General features: G+C 61.9%; 3 protein-coding genes across 3 annotated transcripts; 1 reads left to right on the top strand and 2 right to left on the bottom strand.

Moving 5' to 3' along the window:
• Positions 1 to 278: 278 nt before the first annotated feature.
• On the bottom strand, positions 279 to 1,124 carry LOC115904010 (scavenger receptor cysteine-rich type 1 protein M130-like). The gene is made up of 2 exons (XM_030949018.1): positions 723 to 1,124; positions 279 to 649 (listed from the first exon to the last, which is right to left on the bottom strand). Exons 1-2 carry the CDS (start codon positions 1,063 to 1,065, stop codon positions 279 to 281), a joined length of 714 nt encoding a protein of 237 aa, XP_030804878.1. The 5' UTR covers positions 1,066 to 1,124.
• Positions 1,125 to 3,971: 2,847 nt separating this feature from the next.
• Positions 3,972 to 6,248, top strand: AIP (aryl hydrocarbon receptor interacting protein). Its single transcript, XM_030949902.1, has 6 exons — positions 3,972 to 4,176; positions 4,320 to 4,499; positions 4,689 to 4,877; positions 5,056 to 5,232; positions 5,319 to 5,460; positions 5,542 to 6,248. The coding sequence occupies exons 1-6, from the start codon at positions 4,078 to 4,080 to the stop codon at positions 5,745 to 5,747; spliced, it is 993 nt and encodes a 330-aa protein (XP_030805762.1). The 5' UTR covers positions 3,972 to 4,077; the 3' UTR covers positions 5,748 to 6,248.
• Positions 6,249 to 6,483: 235 nt separating this feature from the next.
• On the bottom strand, positions 6,484 to 17,970 carry PITPNM1 (phosphatidylinositol transfer protein membrane associated 1). Its single transcript, XM_030949900.1, has 24 exons — positions 17,730 to 17,970; positions 17,065 to 17,172; positions 16,206 to 16,420; positions 16,011 to 16,132; positions 13,428 to 13,652; positions 13,025 to 13,339; positions 12,571 to 12,666; positions 12,357 to 12,464; positions 12,187 to 12,248; positions 11,872 to 12,116; positions 11,188 to 11,377; positions 10,977 to 11,084; positions 10,741 to 10,883; positions 10,338 to 10,516; positions 9,853 to 10,023; positions 9,506 to 9,655; positions 9,258 to 9,406; positions 9,074 to 9,184; positions 8,823 to 8,939; positions 8,466 to 8,614; positions 8,215 to 8,364; positions 7,696 to 7,879; positions 7,321 to 7,449; positions 6,484 to 7,215 (listed from the first exon to the last, which is right to left on the bottom strand). Exons 2-24 carry the CDS (start codon positions 17,140 to 17,142, stop codon positions 6,949 to 6,951), a joined length of 3,663 nt encoding a protein of 1,220 aa, XP_030805760.1. The 5' UTR covers positions 17,143 to 17,172; positions 17,730 to 17,970; the 3' UTR covers positions 6,484 to 6,948.
• Positions 17,971 to 18,055: the final 85 nt, after the last annotated feature.

Genomic DNA, 18,055 nt, shown 5'->3' with positions numbered 1-18,055 from the left:
TGTTCCACTTCTTCTTGTTTTGCGACAGATCGAACTTCCCAGGGACACCATGACTCTTCTCCAGTTCTCCACAGCCCAGCTTCCAGCACACCTTGCTGAAATTCCGTAGAAGCGAAACCTCTCCTGGCACACGGAGCCAAGTCCCGTTGACTGTGTTCAACTCCAGAAACCCATCACACCGGGTCTCACCCTTCACCAGCCGCAGGGACTTGACAGAGACTGTAAGATGGACCAACTCAGCCCTTCACCAAAAAACACCCCTGCATCTTCTGATACCACTACTTGGCAGGGCCCCAAAAGCCCTTAAGGCTCCTCACAGAGCTGCCATACCCACCTGAGCAGTTGACGGCGGCGGCGTTTCCGGGGGCACAGGGCGGCTTCCCCAGCACGGCCACGGGGCACTGGCCCGGGTGCCGCTCGCTCCCGCTGCAGCCGAAGGCGTCCGGCCGCAGCGGCCCCTCCCCGCTGCCGAAGGAGCCTCCCGGGAGCACGCTGAAGGCGCGCCCGCAGCCCACGTGCCGGCACAGGACGTGCGCATCGGGCAGGTCCCACTCGCTGGCGCACACGGAGCCCCACGTCCCCCTCACTGCCACCTCCACTCGCCCCGAGCATCCCGAGCTGCCGTTCCCCAGCCGGAAGCCCGTGTAGGCTGCGACAGGAACAGCCTTGAGAGCACTGATGCTGCGGGGACCCCAACTGCCCCCGCTGTCCCCGCCACTTACAGGAGCAGATGACGCTGCCAGGGCCGCTGCAGCCCTGCCTCTGGGGCGCACGCCGCGCACAGGCACTGAGGAGGGGCTCGGTGCCGTTGCATTGGAAGCCCCCGTCCCAGAGCGATCCCGACACTGCCCCAAAACGGCCACTGCCGGGGATGGCGATCACCTCGCCGCAGCCCAGCTCCCTGCACACCACCTGGGCCGCCTCCATGTCCACCTCATCCTCGCAGACACCGACCCAGGCCCGGCCCTGACGCACCTCCAGCCGCCCGGCACAGGCTCCATCGCCACCGACCAGCTGGGAAAAGCCTGTGGGAGCAGTGCAGGGCCAGCGACAAGGGATGGGCATGAACAGCCTCAACCCCCCAGGCCCCGCTCCTACCTTGACAGACAACGGCAGTGTCGAAATCATGGATGCTGCTGTTATAGGGTCCCCAGCCACGGATCTCGCAGTCCCAGAGCGCGGCCTCGTCCCCTCTGCAGTCCACCAGGGCCAGGCTGACGAGCCCGTCCCCTGCGCCACGGGCAATGTAGGCAGCGGAAGCCGAGCCACAGCCCAGCTGCTGGCAAACCACCTCGGCATCCTCCATGTCCCAGCCGTCGTCTGCCACCGAGCCCCAGTGTCCCTGCAGCTTCACCTCCACCCTCCCGGCACAGGGACTGCCGCCGCCCGCCAGCCTCAGCTCCACGGCATCTGCACAGGGGCACCGGCACGGCTCAGACCAGCCCGCGATGCCCCAGCACAAGGTGGCCGTGCCAGCACGGCCAGCGTGTCCCCTCACCTGTGCAGGTCACGCCCACATCCCACTCGTGGCCGCAGAAATGCTGTCCCCATCCGAAGTGCGGACAGTGCTCCAGCGCATCCTCGGTGCCGACGCAGAAGAAGGGCTGCAGCCAGATCCGCCCGCTGCCCTGCCCGAACGGGGCGTGCAGGGACGCCCTGGCCACCCGCCGCAGCCCAGCTGCCGGCACACCACCACGGCCCAGCGAGCCTCCCAGTCGAAGTCGAAGACGCACACGGAGCCCCACTCACCGTCGTGCTTCACCTCCACGCGCCCGGCACAGCGCCCGCCGCCGCCCACCAGCCGCAGCTCCCCGGAGCCTGCGGCACGGAGGCTGCTGAGCCGGGCCCGCCGCCGCCGCGGGCCCCGCTCCCGCCCGCCCGACACTCACCCCCGCACAGCCACACGCACACGAGCAGCCCCAGAGCCAGCAGCGGCCCCATGGCCACCGGCCCCCAGCCAGCGCGGCCAGGGCACCTCTGCCGGCGCCCGAGCCAGTGCACGCAGCAGCAGCAGCACCGGGGAGCAGCCTTTATCAGGCGCCTCATCTCCCGGCTGCGGGGCCGCGGCCTCCAATAACCTGCTTCGTGCCCAAATATGAGCCTCGCCTGCGCCTCTGCCGTCACACACCTCGCCACAGTGGGCTGCCACCCGGATGTCCCGGGGGAGACAGCCCCCCACAGCACCTGCCCTGCGGGGCCCCTCCTGCATCCCCGGGGCTCCAACGCTGCTGCTGGAGCCTGCCGAGAGCCACCCTGATGGGGGAGGACGGGCTCCAGACCACATCCTACCGAGAGCATCCACGGAACCACTTCTAGGTCGGGCACCTGCAAAGCTCAAAGCCCCACGCTCGGGCGCTCCGGCTCCCGGCTGCTCGGAGCCCCGGGCGGGTGGCAGCAGCCCCCGGCTCTCGGCGGGGCTGCCAGCTGCCAGCTGCCCGGTCCCTCGCGGCGCCGCTGGCACATGGCGCTGCTGCCGCAGCTGTGGCCCCGCGCTCGCCTCGCCCCAGGGCAGGAAGGAGGCGCTCACCGCCCGGCGGCTCCCGGCCTCGCCAGCGACCGCACGCGCCTCCCGACACCTGCGCTGCCGCCGACAGCGCCGCGCCTCCGCGGCAGCTCTGCCCCGCGGTAAAGCCACATTCCGGGGGGGCACAGAGCCCACTTCATTTTGTGGGGACCCACCTGCGTTATCTTGGATCAAGCACCACCGAAAAACACGGGGTTTAGTAGGGGGGAGCAGGAGCTCTCTTGAGTTGTCGGCTCTGTGTGAGGGTGACAGTGGGTCTGAGCCATCCCCAGCAGTGCTGAGCAGTGACAGTGCCAGCAGAACAGCATGCTCCCGGCGGAGTTACTCCTGCAGCAGCGTAGTCACCGCTGTGAATAACGCCAATCACTTGTTTTTAAATTTTTAAAAGTTTAATAGTAAAAAAATTGTTATAAAAATAGTAACACAATTAGAATCATAATAATTTGGACAATTTGAATTAGGACAATATGAGACAATAGCGAGTTACAGACGTCCGGGTATCTTTTTCTGGGCAGCACGAGCCCGGAAGAGGACACACGTTAACAGAGGATTAACCCTTAAAAACAATAGCCTGTTGCATATTCATACCCTTCATACATGATGCATAAATTCCATTCAAATACAGGATTCTGTCTGGTCATCATCAACTTTTTCCTCTGAATCCTAACAGCGCCTTGGAGGCGGGAAGAATTCAGTTTCTTCTGATAAGAGAACAATAAATTCCTTTTCTCTGAAAGATTTAGGTGTCCTCTGGCTGCTATCTCGCTGCAAGTCCTTTCTTCACAAAAAAAAGTATCCTACGTAGCATAGTTTCTATTTCAACATTTTTGATAACCTAAAACTATATTTAACACACTACTTAAGAGAAATAATACAACATTACTTTCTAACACAACACATATAATATTCATTTTAATACTTGCGAAAAGCCAATCATAAAATACGCATTTTTCACAACCGCCATGAGCCACCAGCCCTTCTGTGGGACTCGGGACCTGCCACCTGCCAGTGTCCTCGTGTCACCCCAGGATATCTCGTGAGCTGCCCTAAACCCTGTTAAGCCCTGAGGTGTCCCCCCTAGTGTTTCGCACGGCGCTGCTGCGGCTGCCTGTCCTTCCTGCCCGCACGCAGACCCAGCCGGGGCTGGCGGGAGGGGACGACCCGGCTACGCTCTCCCCGCGGCGGGCGGGAACCCTCACAGTGGGTCCCGGCGACATTATCAACCTCCCATTCCACACCGCGGCCTTTGCATGTAGGTGGCAAAGTGCCACAGGAGGTTTCATTCCGGAATGCCTCCCGTGTCTCTTGGAACGACACTCCAGAAAGGCGGGGGGAGACGAGAAACCAGAACCACGTGAGAACCGGGGGCGCGGCTGCCCCTGCTGGACACGCCTCCCTTCCCTATGACCACGCCCCACTCGCGGAGCCCCCGCCCCGCAGCGCCACCCCCGGGCCGGCAGGGGGAGCCCCGCGCAGCCGCGACGATCCGGAAAGAACCGAGCGCTGGCGGAGGCGGCCGAGCCAGGGCTGGCGGCGCGGGCGGAGCGGGCGCGATGGCGCAGCAAGTCGAGCAGCTGCGGGCGGACGGCGTGGACAAGGAGGTGCTGCGGGAGGGCACCGGGCCGCTGCCAGACTTCCGCGACGGCACCAAGGTCAGGTCTGCGGGGGGACGGGCGGGGTGGGGGATGTGGGAAGCGGAACGCGGCGGGGCAGGCGCGCATGCGCGCCCTCCCCCCCTTCCCCCCCCCCGCCTGAGTCGCCATGGTGACGCCGCGGGCTCTTCCTGCTCCTTCAGGCCACTTTCCACTACCGGACGCTGCGGTGCGGCGATGAGGAGACGCCGGTGGACGACAGCAGGGCGCGGGGGAAGCCCATGGAGCTCATCGCCGGGAAAAAGTTCAAGCTGCCCGTGTGGGAAGCGGCGCTGCGAACCATGCGGCCCGGCGAGCGCGCACGCTTCCGCTGCGACACCAAGGTGGGCGGGCCCGGCACCTGCCGGGGGCGTGGTGTGAGGCTCGGGGGCGTGGTCTGTGCAGGTGGGCGGTGACTTTGTGTGGTGGGCGCGAGTGGCGGGACCCCCGGTGCGCTCCAGCCGCGCGGTTCGAGGCTGGAGCATCCTTATATTTTTCCCCCCGCCCTCTTCAAATTCCCTTCCCTCCCGCAGCACGTGGTGCTTTACCCACTAGTGTCCAAGAGCCTGCGGAACATCGCAGCAGGGAAGGACCCGCTGGAGGGGCAGCGGCACTGCTGCAGCATTGCCCAGATGCACGAGCACTACTCCCTGGGGTACCCCGACCTCGACGAGCTCCAGAAGAACCCCCAGCCCCTCATCTTTGACATCGAGGTGCTGAAGGTGAGGTGCCGGCATGGGGAGCTCGGGGTGAAAGTGTCCAGAAAACACACAGATGTGGCATGTGGGATGTGGTTTAGTAGTGGCCCTGGCAGTGCAGGACTCGAGGACTCTAGAGGTCTTCTCCAACCTGAACGATTCCATGATCCTGTTCTCTGATTCCATGATGGGGTGCTGGCAGGTGGAGCCACCCGGCTCCTACCAGCAGGACCCATGGGCCATGACAGATGAGGAGAAGCTCCAGGCTGTGCCCCAGATCCACAAGGAAGGCAATGAGCTGTACCGGCAGGGCAAGGTGTCTGAGGCAGCTGCCAAATACTACGATGCCATCGCCTGTCTCAAGAACCTGCAGATGAAGGTGGGTCTCCCCAGATACACACAGGCGTCCTTGGGAATGCAGGGCTTAAGAGCTTCCCCTCACTCTCCCTGCTCTGTCTGCCACAGGAGCAGCCAGGCTCTCCAGACTGGATCGAGCTTGACCAGAAGATCACACCCCTGCTCTTAAACTACTGCCAGTGCAAGCTGCAGTGTGAGGAGTACTACGAGGTGCTGGACCACTGCTCCTCCATCCTCAACAAGTACGAGGGTAAGGAGCCACGAGCCATCCCAGGTGGCTCTGGAGGGCACCAGGACACCCCCTCCGCTGACCCTGACTCTCTCCCCACAGACAATGTCAAGGCCTACTTCAAGCGGGGCAAGGCCCATGCGGCCGTGTGGAACGTGGCCGAGGCTCAGGCTGACTTCGCCAAAGTCCTGGCGCTTGATCCCTCACTGCGCCCCGTGGTGTCCAAGGAGCTGCGGAGCCTGGAAGCGCGGCTGCGGGAGAAGGACGCCGAGGACAAGATCCGCTTCAAGGGCATCTTCTCCCAGTAGAGTCCGTGGCTGCAAGGGAGAGCTCAGTGCTCTCGGGACAGGTTCTTTTAGATATTCCACATGTGGAATGGTCATGGATGTTTATTAATGTTTAATACAGATTTTACTTATTTGAAGTCAGTGGAAATGGCCCCGGAGCTTGCCACGGCCTGGGGACACAGCCAGGGCTCATCGTCACGCCAGGGATACGTGGGTGACAGAAGCCTGCTGCTTCCTGCCAACTTTTATCACTTATTTGATGTTTTTATACTTTATGGTGGCCATGGAGGGGCGGCACTGAGCCTTGGCCCCAGCTCCAACCCGTTCATGCCTGTTCTCCGTGCCACACCATTGTCACTTAGCCAGGCTGCTGCTATCATCCCAAACCAGTGTCTTCTCTTGTCATGTCAGTGTCGGGAATATTTTATATAGAGTATCAGCTTGTTCCTGCTATCTCTATAAATCTCTGATCATGCTATGCCAAGATAAACTCAAGTAAAACCAGTCATACCCCCTGGTCACTACAAAAGATTGCTGCTAGAGGTAAAACGAGGGGAAACCAAGTTGGAGAGGGGGAGGGTATCAGCATTGGCACAGCCCACACACCCCAGGCTCCTTTCCCTGTCCTAAATTGCTTGTGACCCAACTGCTGTGCCCCACAGCCATCTCCCTGTGGGACATGGTGTCCCTGGAGGCCTCCCAGGACTTTCCCAGTGGGTGGGAACCCTGCAGCCACAGGCACAGAGCAGACTCATAAGTGCTGGCACCTTGTCATAACATCTCTTTATTCAACACCGAAACAAAAGGGGGGGGAACAGAGGAACCACTCTGGAACCCCAACCCAGCCCTGCGCCGTGACACCGGACGGAAATAAATAGGTGGGGAGGTGCCACTCGCTCTGGGGCACAGCCACAGCCCCCAGTTCTGCACAGGGATAATGACCCTGGGGTGCAAACCCCACTGGGCACTGCCCAACGGCCCCAAAGGACCAGAGGGGACGGGGCTGGGGGCAGCAGGGAGGACCCAGGGTGGCTCTGCCCTGAGGGGATCACTCTGGTCCTCTGGGGGGCTCTAAGCCTTCTCCCAGCACCCCGTGGTCTCAGGGGACCCAGCACCCTCATCTCCTTGCGATGGCCTCATGGCCCAGCACTGGCTCTGTCCCCAGGTGCTCCTTGCTGGGAAATCAGGGATGTGGCAGAAGGGGGACATGGCCGTGCCACCCTCACTCCTCACCCTCCAGCTTGAGGCTGATGCTGCGGGGCTTGGTCCGGGAAAAGCCAGGGGGTGCTGAGGGGGGCCCCCCATCCCGCTCTGCCTGGCTGGAGCCCCGGGAGCGCAGGAGCTGGCTCTGCTTCCGCAGGAAGTCGACAGGCGCTGGGCAGCCATAGGTGCCTTTGCCCAGCACAGGTCGTGGGGGGCCCTTGGGGGAGTGAGCCAGGGCTGCAGCTTCCAACTGGGCCAGGTGGGCAACATAACCCTCAGAGAGGAACTGCAGGACACACAGACAGCCTGAGCCAGTGGCCATGGCCGGCTGGTGGGGTCAGCCACCATCCCCTGCGTCCCCAGTCTGTCCCCAGCCCTGCCACCACCATACCTGGCACTGGTTGTGGAACTTCTTGACGGCCCGTCCCACAATGTAGATGTGTGCTGGCGCGAGTCCCAGTGAGCTGTAGACGGAGACATCCTTGGTGGAGCCGTAGCCAGCGACTATGGAGATCTCTGCCTGCCCAGGGACAAGAGCATTAGGGCAAGGAACAACTCTTCCCACAGGGACAGCTACCCCTAAGGGCTTGGACACCCTCATGTTAAGAGGGATGGCTGGGAGCTGCCCTGAGAAGCTTCCAGCTCTGCCATGGCAATGCAGTCCAGCTCCCAGCATGCCCACCAGGAAGCAGAGGCACAAAGGATTCAGCACAGCCCCCACCACCCCAGCACCAGCCCTGTGTCCCAGCAGCACCCGCATGGCCACCTCGGTGCGCAGGCTCTGCAGGAAGGCGGCTTTCTGGCGCAGCGGGTCGTGGGTGAGCCCGTCGCAGAAGGACACGGCGCCGTGGGGGAAGTTGTGCTGGGAGAGCCAGGCCACCACGCGGTGCTTCTGCATGTCGGGACGCCCCGTCACGTAGATGATCATGTACCCAGAGTCCTGCCAGTGCCTAGGAGGGGACATAGGTGGCTGCCAGGAGCCTGTGTGGTAACAGTCCTGCTATGGGTAGCTGGGGTCTCCCAATACAGCATGTGTGGGTGCTGCCTCCAAAACCTCCCTGCTCCCAGGGATTTTATCAAGGAGAAGGCACAGCAGAGCTCTGGGGACCACATCCAAACTTGGACAGGATTATTTTCTACAATAGGGCACCAGCATAGAGATGATGTGCTGGAGGCAAGGGAGTGGTGGAATACCCTGCCCCTCGTTCCTGCTCTGACACTTCCCAACTGAGTTGTCACACCACGAAAGATGGGGAGACTGACTCCCTGACAGAAGAGCACCCACCTTACAACGTCCACAGCCCCTGCCCGCACTTTAGGGTCACTGCCCATGATGGAGACGCTGGCAGTGAAGGAGCCATCGATGCTGAACACAACGGACTCAGTGCCACGGGCCACCACAGTCAGGTACGCCTCGGCATAGCTGTGGTCCCCTCTGCAAAGGCAGAGGTGCTGGCTCAGCACCGGCTCTGCTGCCAGAGCAGCAGGTGTAGCTCTGCCAAGAGGGCTGCAGGAGAAACTGAGGCAACGCCTCACCTGACCACCATGCGCACAGGGTAGATCCCGATGGCCAGAGCCTTGTCTGGAGGGATGGTGAAGGTCACGCGCCCGCTGCCACTCGTCACCTCGGTGCCATAGTACAGCCACTTCCCTGACAGGGGCTGTGTCATGATGTAGATGTCCACCTGAGAGAGGGAAATGGGCTGGGCACAGGCTGGACCCCCACCTCTTGCTGCATCCCCACACAAGTCCTTACAACCTTCTCCCGCCATCCTACACAGGGTCCTGTTAACCACATCCTTCCCCTACTGTGGGTGACACCAGCCCCATGCCCAGTCCTGGACACCCCACCCTGTTTGAGGGGTCCTGGTGGCCCCCTGAGCCCAGCAATACCTTCTCCCCAGTCAGTGTCACCACGTCCAGGGGTCCGTACATGAAGCGCCCGCTGAGAACCTGCGCTTTGCCCTCACACACAATGACATCGCAGGCACGGTGGTTGGCCGTCACGTTCTGCAGGCACATCGGGTGTTCAGCAGCTCCTAGGGGAGCTCCTGAGGCACCACTGGGACACCACTGGGCTGTGGGATTGTCCCAGAACCCACACACCCCAGGATGCCCCAGGTGGCCTCCCGCTGGCCACATACCCGGATCTTCACTTGGGTGCGCTTGCGCTGCCACTTCTCCCGCGGGATGGCGGGGCTGTAGATGGAGCTCTCCTCGCTCTCCGCAGGCTGTGGCCCCTCCTTCTCCATCACCTGCCGGCAGCACGGGACCAGCTCAGCCTCTGCCAGCCCCGGCTTGCCACCCACCCCACTGGGCCCGCCATACCTGGCGCAGGATGAAGGCCACCACATCGGAGGATTCCCAGTAGCTGGCGTGGAAGAGGTGGGGCAGAGTGATGGTGGGGAAGGCAGTCAGGGCGTCAGGGCAGTACAGAGAGTAGTCAATGCGCTTCGGGCCCCACCAGCGCTCCAGGACTGCAGGGAGAGCTGGAATGAAGCTTTTTCCAAACCTCATCCCCTGTTGTGCAGCCTAAGGTGTCCACATGGGATGGGATGGGTGGGGACGACACTTACTCTTGACAACCTCACTGGTGCTGGCAGGAGTGGGGGGCTCTGCTGGCTCATTGCCCTTCCAGAAGCCCCCAAAGCTGCTAGTGGGGGTAGGGGGAGCAGCCACATCCACTTTGGGCAGGAACAGGGCAGAGTGTGTCTGCAGGGCCTCCGCTGAAGAGAGAGCTGGGTGAGCACACCCAGAGCCCCTGGGGACACCCACCACCCCAAGACACCCCTCCAGCAGAGCCCCAGAGCAGTGGGAAGGGCTTGCACATCCCTCTACCCGCACCCAGCCAGGATGTGAGTGCTCTGGGTACCCTGACGTGGCCCGAGGGTGCCTGGCACCAGCCTGGTGGGAACTTGCTCACCCAAAAGGGACGAGGTGCCATCACCCAGGGGGTACTTCTGGTATCGGGGCACGCTGAGTGGGGGCACAGCATGGAAGGCCTTGGCCAGGAGGGGCTCCAGGCGGGAGGCGCAGGGATCGGCGGCGTGGAAGAGGTTGTAGATCTGCTCACAGGCAGGACGCAGCTGGGCCACTGCAGCACAGAGCAGGGTCAGGGGCACCAGGAGCAAAACACCCAGGAGAGGTAAAGTAGGACACAGCAAAAGGAAAGGCTGGACAGGGAAATTTGGGGCACCAGAGATAGGCTGAGGCTGACACAGAGCAGGAACACTCAGCCACCCACCAACACCCACATAGCCAGGGCTGGGCATGCAAGGGGCTCAAACCCAAGCAGGGCTCTCTGGGGTGGTCCTGAGGAGCTCAGGCTTGTCAGGTGAGCATGACTCAGGGACTTGAGCCCTGCAGGGAGGGTCAGGGGCTGGCACCATGGCAGGCAGGGATGCTCACCATCCAGAGCAGGCATGACGGTCTTGCGCAGCGCGAGCACCAGCCCCAGTGGGGAACCGAAGAGGAAGAAGCCGGATACCTTAAATTCGAGGCGGGTGCTGGCACCCTCTGCCCCATCCAGTGCCATGGCACTGCTCCGGGGTGCCTCTGTCTCCAGCGGGGCCTCGCTGGCCTGCAGGCTGGGACAGCAGACAGTGGGCATGGGGAGGGATGGCAACATCGCATTCCCACCATCCTGAGTGCAAAGCTGTGCCTGGTGTGGTCTTGTTATCCCAGAGGAGCTCCACTAAGATCCCCCCGGGGCAGGTAGCCTCCATGAAATGCTCCTTCCCAGCCTGGAGCAGAGGGGAATTGCACCCTTTCCATAAAGCACAATATAGCCAACCATCCCCCTCGGGCTCACCTGCTCATGGAGCTGTGCTGCTGGCTGTCCCCCTGTGCCCCTGAGGCTTCAGGGCTGGCTTGGCCCAATACTGGCGCTCCTTCTGTCCCATCAGCCAGCGGGTCCAGGCCGCCGCACTGCTCTGGGGAGATGGGCTCTGTGCTCTGCAGGGAGAGGCAGCAAACACTCAGATCCCATGTAGGCTCCAGTGCACCCCCAAACCCTCCCCAGGGGGTGTTGGAATGCAAGGCACTCACCAGACTGCCACGGCGGCTGCTGCTCCGGCTGCCCCCTGAGCCTGCCCGGCTCTGGCACAGGGCATCAAATCCCAGGATGCCGCCCACACAGTCCCCCAGCAGCACCACCTGTGGAGACCACAGATCCATGAGGAGGGTGAAACCGCTAAACCCTCCATGCAGGGTCACAGTTGGACCCTAGAGCCAAGCTTCTCCCCAGATTCCACCTCACCTGGCCGCAGAAGCCAGTGCCCTCTCCAGAGTGCAGGAAGGCTGCATAGGCCTGGTTGGCGCGGGTGATGACGGTGCCCACAGCCTGCTGGTAGGTGCCTGAGGAGGTGGCCAGCAGTGGGAGTGCTGCCAGTGGGATGTGGTCCTGGCTGCTGGACAGGCTGTCCCTGTCATGGCTGTAAGGGCTGAGCCTGAGGGGACACAGCGAAGGATGAACGTGACTGTTCTGATGTCCTCATCCCACTGCAGGGTACTGGTTCATCCCAGGATGCCACACCAGAAGTAATCCCCATCCTGTTCCCTCCCACCACAAGACACTTGCTCATCTGGGATGCTGTATCCGGAGTTACCCCATCCCATCCAATTCCAAGCCATTCCATGCTGCCTTGATGTCCCCATTTCTCTGCACAATGCTTGCTCAACCCAGGATGCTGCACGAGGAGTTATCCCCATCCTATCCCATCCCATGCTGCCCCACTGTCCTCATCCCACACCAAAACACCTGCATGCCCTGGGATACTACACCAGGAATTATATGTATCCCATCCCATCTCATCACACAATAATTGCCTGCCCCAAGACACTGCACCAGGAATTAACCCCCCTCCCCAGTCCTTAATGTCCCACCAGGAGTGAAGTCCCCTCTCCAAGGATACCAGCTCCCCTTCCCAGTGGGAATCCATACTTGGAGACAAGGGCGTAGGCTGCAGCACAGATGGGTGGGCACGGCACCAGGCGCAGGGCCACATGTCCCAGTGCCTCGGGAAAGTGGACGCGGGTGACAGCATCAAAGGTGGCCGCCAGGGTCTGCACATCCGCCTGCTTGGAGCCCGGCTCGCCCGCTCCCTGATCCAGGATGTTCCCACTGTGGAGGATGAGGAAGAGCGCGTGGATCCGGCACATCTGCTCCGTGCTCTCTGCTGTGCCTCCCTGCAGGAAGGAGAGCAGTCAAGTCGGGGGACACGGCAGGAGGGCAGGGCCCGAGGGAGGGGACACACACCTCAGGGAAGCCAGATATTCCCAATCCTTCACCATCCCCCTTGGCAGTGCTGGCTCCATCCCCTGTAAGCACACAGCCTGGGTGAGGCAGCTGGAGTCTCCCAGTGGGGATCAGGCCCCTCCCAGGATATCCACCCCAGGATTTGGGGCCAGAGCACCCCCAGAGCTCACCCAGTGCCTCATCCAGCTCTGCTGGCCGCTCAAGGGTGTCCAAGAAGTCATTGGAGCTCCACTTGGTCATCTCCTTGGCAAAGACCTCGTCACTGTCAGACAGATCCTCTGCAGAGGCAGGAGGAAAGCGTGGGTGGGAGGACACCCCTGTCCCTCACACCCATCCTCAGATGCCCTTGCCCCCACTCAGCCTGATCCAAGATGGTGCCAGTACCGTGGGCATCGAAAAATTCCTCTTCGGAGCTGTTCTCTGAGTCCCGGGCAATGTTCTGCATCCGCCACTCCGACAGGCTCTGAGGAGACACGCCCCCTGCCACCCATGGGGGGTCAGCACTCACAGCCCCCTGCTGTGAGAGAGACCCCCACTCCTGCCCCACAGCTCCCCCTTGGTCATGGACCCAGACGCCACGGAGATCTGGGGCCATCCCTGTGTGCCCTGGAGTCCCTCCTTGGGAGATCTGTGACCATCCCTGGGTCACCCAGAGTCCCTCCAGGAGGTCCAGAACTATTCCTGGGTCATCCAGGGCCCCTTCAAGAAACCTGGGACCAGACCTGGGAAACCTAGAGCCCCAGCCCAGGAGACCCAAGCCAGGCAAAACAGTCCCCTGACACATCTCCTGTGGAGAACCACAGCATCCAGGGAAAAACCACACCAGACCTGGTCTCACCTCCATGCTGGGAAGAGTAGGAAGACCGGGAAGAGGTGGACCACTGCTTGGCAAAGGTATCATCCGAGGGGGTATCGGTCCCCGCCTGCAGCTCAGCCTCCTCCTGACTGCCAGGACCATCTGGCTCCGGCTGCCCCTCGGGGCTGACCCCAGCTGCGGGTGGCTCCTCGCCCTCGCCACACTTGGCCATCTTCTGTGCCAGCATCCGCGCCGTCTCCTCCTCCAGCTGCCGGATATCCTCCATCGTCAGGTCCGTCCACTCATCCTGCCAGCACCAGGCTTGGCGGTGGGCGCGCAGCATCACCTTCCTCAAGCCTTGGGGGAGAGAGAAGGGGGAAGTGAGTCCGGTGGGATCCCACAGCTGCCCAAATGACCCTCCAGCAACCCACGGGTCTGAACTCACCCACGTCATGGATGAACTGCTCGATCTTGGATTGCATCCCCCAGTATCGGAACTCCACCTTGCAGAGCTTGTAGGCGCACATGAGGGGCCCGCTGGCTGCTGCTGCCTCCAGCCAGTCATCCCCCAGCGGCCCCCGGCCCGTCTTGGATGAGTGGTAGAGTTTGGGATCCTCCTCAGGTTTGTATTCCCCGGGGGAGATGGGATCACGCACAATGTCAATGGTGTCTGTGGGGGGAAACAGTGCTTGTCACCCCGCAGCGCTTGGCAAGGGGGCACAGGTAGGAAAATAAGGAAAAAGGGACAAAATTAAGGTCAAATTATTCCCATGATTCATGCACCCAACACAGCTGGCAGCAAACACTCTCTGTCTGAGAATTCTAAAATCCTGGAGTTCTGGAATCATAGAAACCTGGAATAGCTTTGGTTGGAAGGGACCTTAGGGATCATCTCATTCCACCCCCTGACATGGGCAGGGACACCTTCCACTATCCCAGGCTGCTCCAAGCCCTATCCAAGCTGGCCTTGGACACTTCCAGGGATGGAGCATCCACAGTTTTTCTGGGCACCCTGTGTCAGGCCCTCACCACTCTCACAGGGAAGAATTTCCTAGTACAACATATAAAATCCCACGGCTGGAACATCACAGACACCCTTGGTGCAGCCAAAGATATCTCTGTCCCCATGTGGGATCCCAATCCGGCACCCCAGGGAGCAGCACAGGGAGGGAGGGTCTGGGAGCTGGGGACAGCCAGGGCTGACACACATACATGCATCAGCTGGCAGATCTGGCAGCTGCAGAGTGATCCCAGCCACCCTGGGGGACATGGGGACTGAGAACAGGGACAGCACATGGGGCAGCTCAGCACAGCTCCCGGCTCCCCCCCAAAAAAGCCCAAGGGTTCCCCAAAACCAGGGCACAGCAAAACCACCATGTGACACAGGAGCCTCCAGAGAGCCAGGGTGGGGGAGGGCAATGAGCCCCATCTCCAAACAAAGGTGACCTTTCCCAAATGAGGGCGAGCTCCCCCCAAATGAGAATGACCTCCCAAGACCAGAGAAAGGCTCCTGAACGACACCCAGGAAAACACAATCCAACAGCCGTTCAGGCTCAATCCAGCACAAAATCTGCTAGAATTTGGCTTTTCCAGCCCTGTCTCCAGGTCATGGTCTGGGGGATCCCAGGGCACCCGACTGGCTCCCAGTACTGTCCTGCAGCACTGTCCCCATTTCCAGGCTGTGCCAAACACATTTATTTGCCCTCCTTGATGTCCTCAAGGGGCTGTCAGCCTCTCTTCCTCCAGTTTGGACTGAAAAAAGGGGGAAAAAGAAAACTAGAGATGCCCTGAATCCACAAAAATGATGCAATGCACAGCATGATGCCAAGTATCTTGGATAACAGCAGCAAAGAGCTGGGATAGGACCTGCTGTCCCCAAGCAGCTCCTGGCAGTGTCATTCCCATCACAATCCAACTCTCTTTGCTTTTGCCACTGGGAGAAAGCTGCCAAGGAAGCAGTTATCCCTGCGGATCACCCAGACCATGTTTTTCCATTGCCCTTTGAAATGTGAGAGGAGTTTAAATCTGTCAGTGCTACAAGACACCAGGGCAGAGAAATCCCAGTGGGATCCACACTAGGGCTAGTCCCACTTCAACCGTCCTCCCTGTGGAAGGCAGCAGCCACTGGAGATGCTGAGTGCCCTGTGGAATGCCCGCTGGACAGGCACAGAGAGTGGAAAACCAGGCAGTGGGCATGGGGCCATGCCCTGATGCCATCTGCTTGGCCCTGGTGGCTTCCTGAGGGCAGTAGGGGCAGAATTCCTGCCCCCAGGTCCCAGCCATCGGTATCCCGGCCGGACATCCCCAGTGCCGCAAGAGCCAGGGAGAGAAATAGGTCAGATGAATCATTTCCTCCGAGTGCCTATTTTGGGCCTCCATTTTAAGAGGCAGCACGTCACACTCCACACTCTGGCGCCTGAACTGACCATGTCCAACACCACCAAGAATGGGAACTCTGTGCAGAGGGAAGAATCCCACCCTGAGCTCCGCGTTCTGCCCACCATCCCAGCAAAAAGGAGCCAGACAGCGATCTGGAGCAAAGCCCTGGGGAGAGGGGAAGCAGGGCAGGGAGTAGGAAAATGGGGACATGCTTTTCCAGCTCTCCCTGCTCAAGCTGATCCAAAACACCCCACATGACCCAGGGGTCCCATGTACACCAGGAGAGACTGAGAAGGCAAATCCATGCCAGAACAAGGCTGGGACACAGAAGGAGAGGGGAGTAGGCTGGCACTAGAAAGGAGAAGCTGCAAACAGAAATAGAGGCAAGGGAAGAGGCAGAGGACAAAACTGTCCCTGAAAATATCTTTAATGTGGAACTTAATTCAGCAGTGCTGAGAGGGAGCGGGCAGGGAGCTCAGGATCCAGGGAGCTCTTCCCTTCCAGCATCCCTGAAACATGAGGACCAGCAAGAACAGTGAAGTTGAGCCCCTAAGGTCCCATCACAACCACACACCCATCCCAGAAGCATTATGTGGGAATCCCAGCAGTCACAGTGTCCTGCCCAGCTCCCCAAGCCAGCCATACCCACCCAAAATCCTCTGCCTCTTCTCCACGGCGCTCAGGTTGAAGATGTTGGTCTGCTGCCCCGCATCCGGGCGGTAGTACGTCTCAATCTCAATGGAAAACTTCTCCACGAAGGGACACGTGTACCTGGAGGGGCACAGGACTGAGCCCAGGGGCACGGCCGGTCCTGCAGCCCACCCCGCCGCCTCCCAGCTCCCACCTGGTGCGAGTGTAGGGATAAGCATTCCAGGACTCCTCCTCCACCTGGAGCGCGGCTTTGGGGAGCAGCGCCCGGAACCAGCTGGGGATGTGGGAGCCCACGTGGTAGATCTTGTGGGTGTACTGGCCGCTGCCCCCAGGGCCATCGCTGTAGGGCCGGTTGGCCAGGATCTCCACGCCGCTGCCCTCGCCACTCGACTCCTCCCGGCTTTTCTTCTGCGCAGAGACGATGGCTCGGTGCGGCCCCTCCAAGCCCCGAGACCCCACCCCCACGGGCACCCAGGGTCCGTGTACACTCCTGCCCCATGTGCCGGCATCCACCGGCCCCACACCTGCTCACAGGATCCCCTGCTTAGCTCGATAGTCCCAAACCCCCCCGAAGCCTCAGTGAAACCCCTGCAAGCTGCAAGGGTGATCCCTTGGGATCAGCCTCAGCCCGCCGCCGTGCCCCTCCAGGCTCCATGCTCAGCCCTACAGCTCCCCAGCTCCCCACACTCAGCCCCACAGCCCCCTTACACCCTCCAGCACCCTATGCTCAGCCTCACAGTCCCCTGTGCACCCCCAGGCTCAGCCCCTGCACCCTTCATGCCTCCCCACAGCCCACTACACCCCTCAGGCTACAATCTCCAGCCTCTCTCAGCCCCCCGCACCCCCTCAGTCACAGTCCCGAGGTCCCTGCACCCCTCCAGCTCCCCATGTCCAGCCTCACAGCCCTGTGCACCCCCTCAGGCTCGGCCCTTGCACCCCACACCACTCAGGCTCAGCCCCACAAGCCCAGACCCGCGCAGCCCCCGGGCTCACCCCCCAGACCCTGCATCCCCAGCTCCCCCCAGCCCTCACGCTCAGCCCCGCATTCCCACCTGGATCATGTACAGCTGGGCCACCTGGTACTCCTCCAGGCTCATGGGCAGCAGGATGTGGTACTCCTTGATCAGCATGGCGGCGGCGGGGCACAGCGGGGGCAGCTCCTGAGGGGGTTTCCGTTACACCGGACCGGGCCGGCTCCGGGACAGCTCGGGCCGGTTCGGCACCCCTTCAGAACCGCTCGGGGCACACTCTGCTCAGCCCGGTACGGGTTCGGCCCGTCTCGGAGCCGTTCCGTGCCCGGGTTCGGCTGAGTCCGGTATCGCTCGGCTCCGGGTTCGGTTCAGTCCGGTATCGCTCGGCTGCGCCTGGTCCCGGGTTCGACCCGGCTCGGCACCACGCTCGGCTGAGTTCGGTACCGCCCGGCACCGCTCGGCCCCAGGTTCGGCCCGGCTCGGAAAAGCCCGGCCCCGGGTTCGGCAGAGTCCGGTGCCGCTCGGCTCCCGGTTCGGTTCAGTCTGGTACCGCTCGGCCACCGTCGGCCCCGGGTTCGGCCCGGCTCAGTCCCGCGTTCGGCTCAGTCCGGTACCGCTCGGCCCCTCTCGGCCCCGGGTTCGGCCCGGCTCGGCCCCACCGGTCTCGGCTCCGTTGCCATGGCAACGCGGCCCCCTCCACTCCCGCCCGCCCGCCCGGTCCCCGCCGCCCCCCGGCCCCACCAAACCTGCGCCGCTCCGCACCGGCCCCTCGGATCGTGACATCACAGCCCGTTCCCACGGCGACAGCCGTGACGTAGGGAGGTGAGGGGGGGGCCCGTGACGTCAGAGAGCGGAAGGCAGCGAGCGCCACTCACGGGCGCTCCGCGTGTACCGGCACCGCCGCCCCCGGAAAAACCCGGTGTTTTATTTTAAAAGCCACTCTTTTAAGCGACCAACGAGTGGTCCGATCACTCCTTCACTCTCAGCTCCGGGACACCCACCGAGCGCGGCTCCAAACCCTCCCCCGACTCCCCCACCTCTACCCCGCGTCCCACTATCCCCATCGGGACCC

The sequence above is a fragment of the Camarhynchus parvulus genome, chromosome 5 (assembly GCF_901933205.1).
Source record: "Camarhynchus parvulus chromosome 5, STF_HiC, whole genome shotgun sequence".
NCBI classification, from domain to species: Eukaryota; Metazoa; Chordata; class Aves; order Passeriformes; family Thraupidae; genus Camarhynchus; species Camarhynchus parvulus.
Note: the sequence above shows the minus strand (reverse complement) of the source record. Positions and strands in the feature narration are given on the sequence as shown.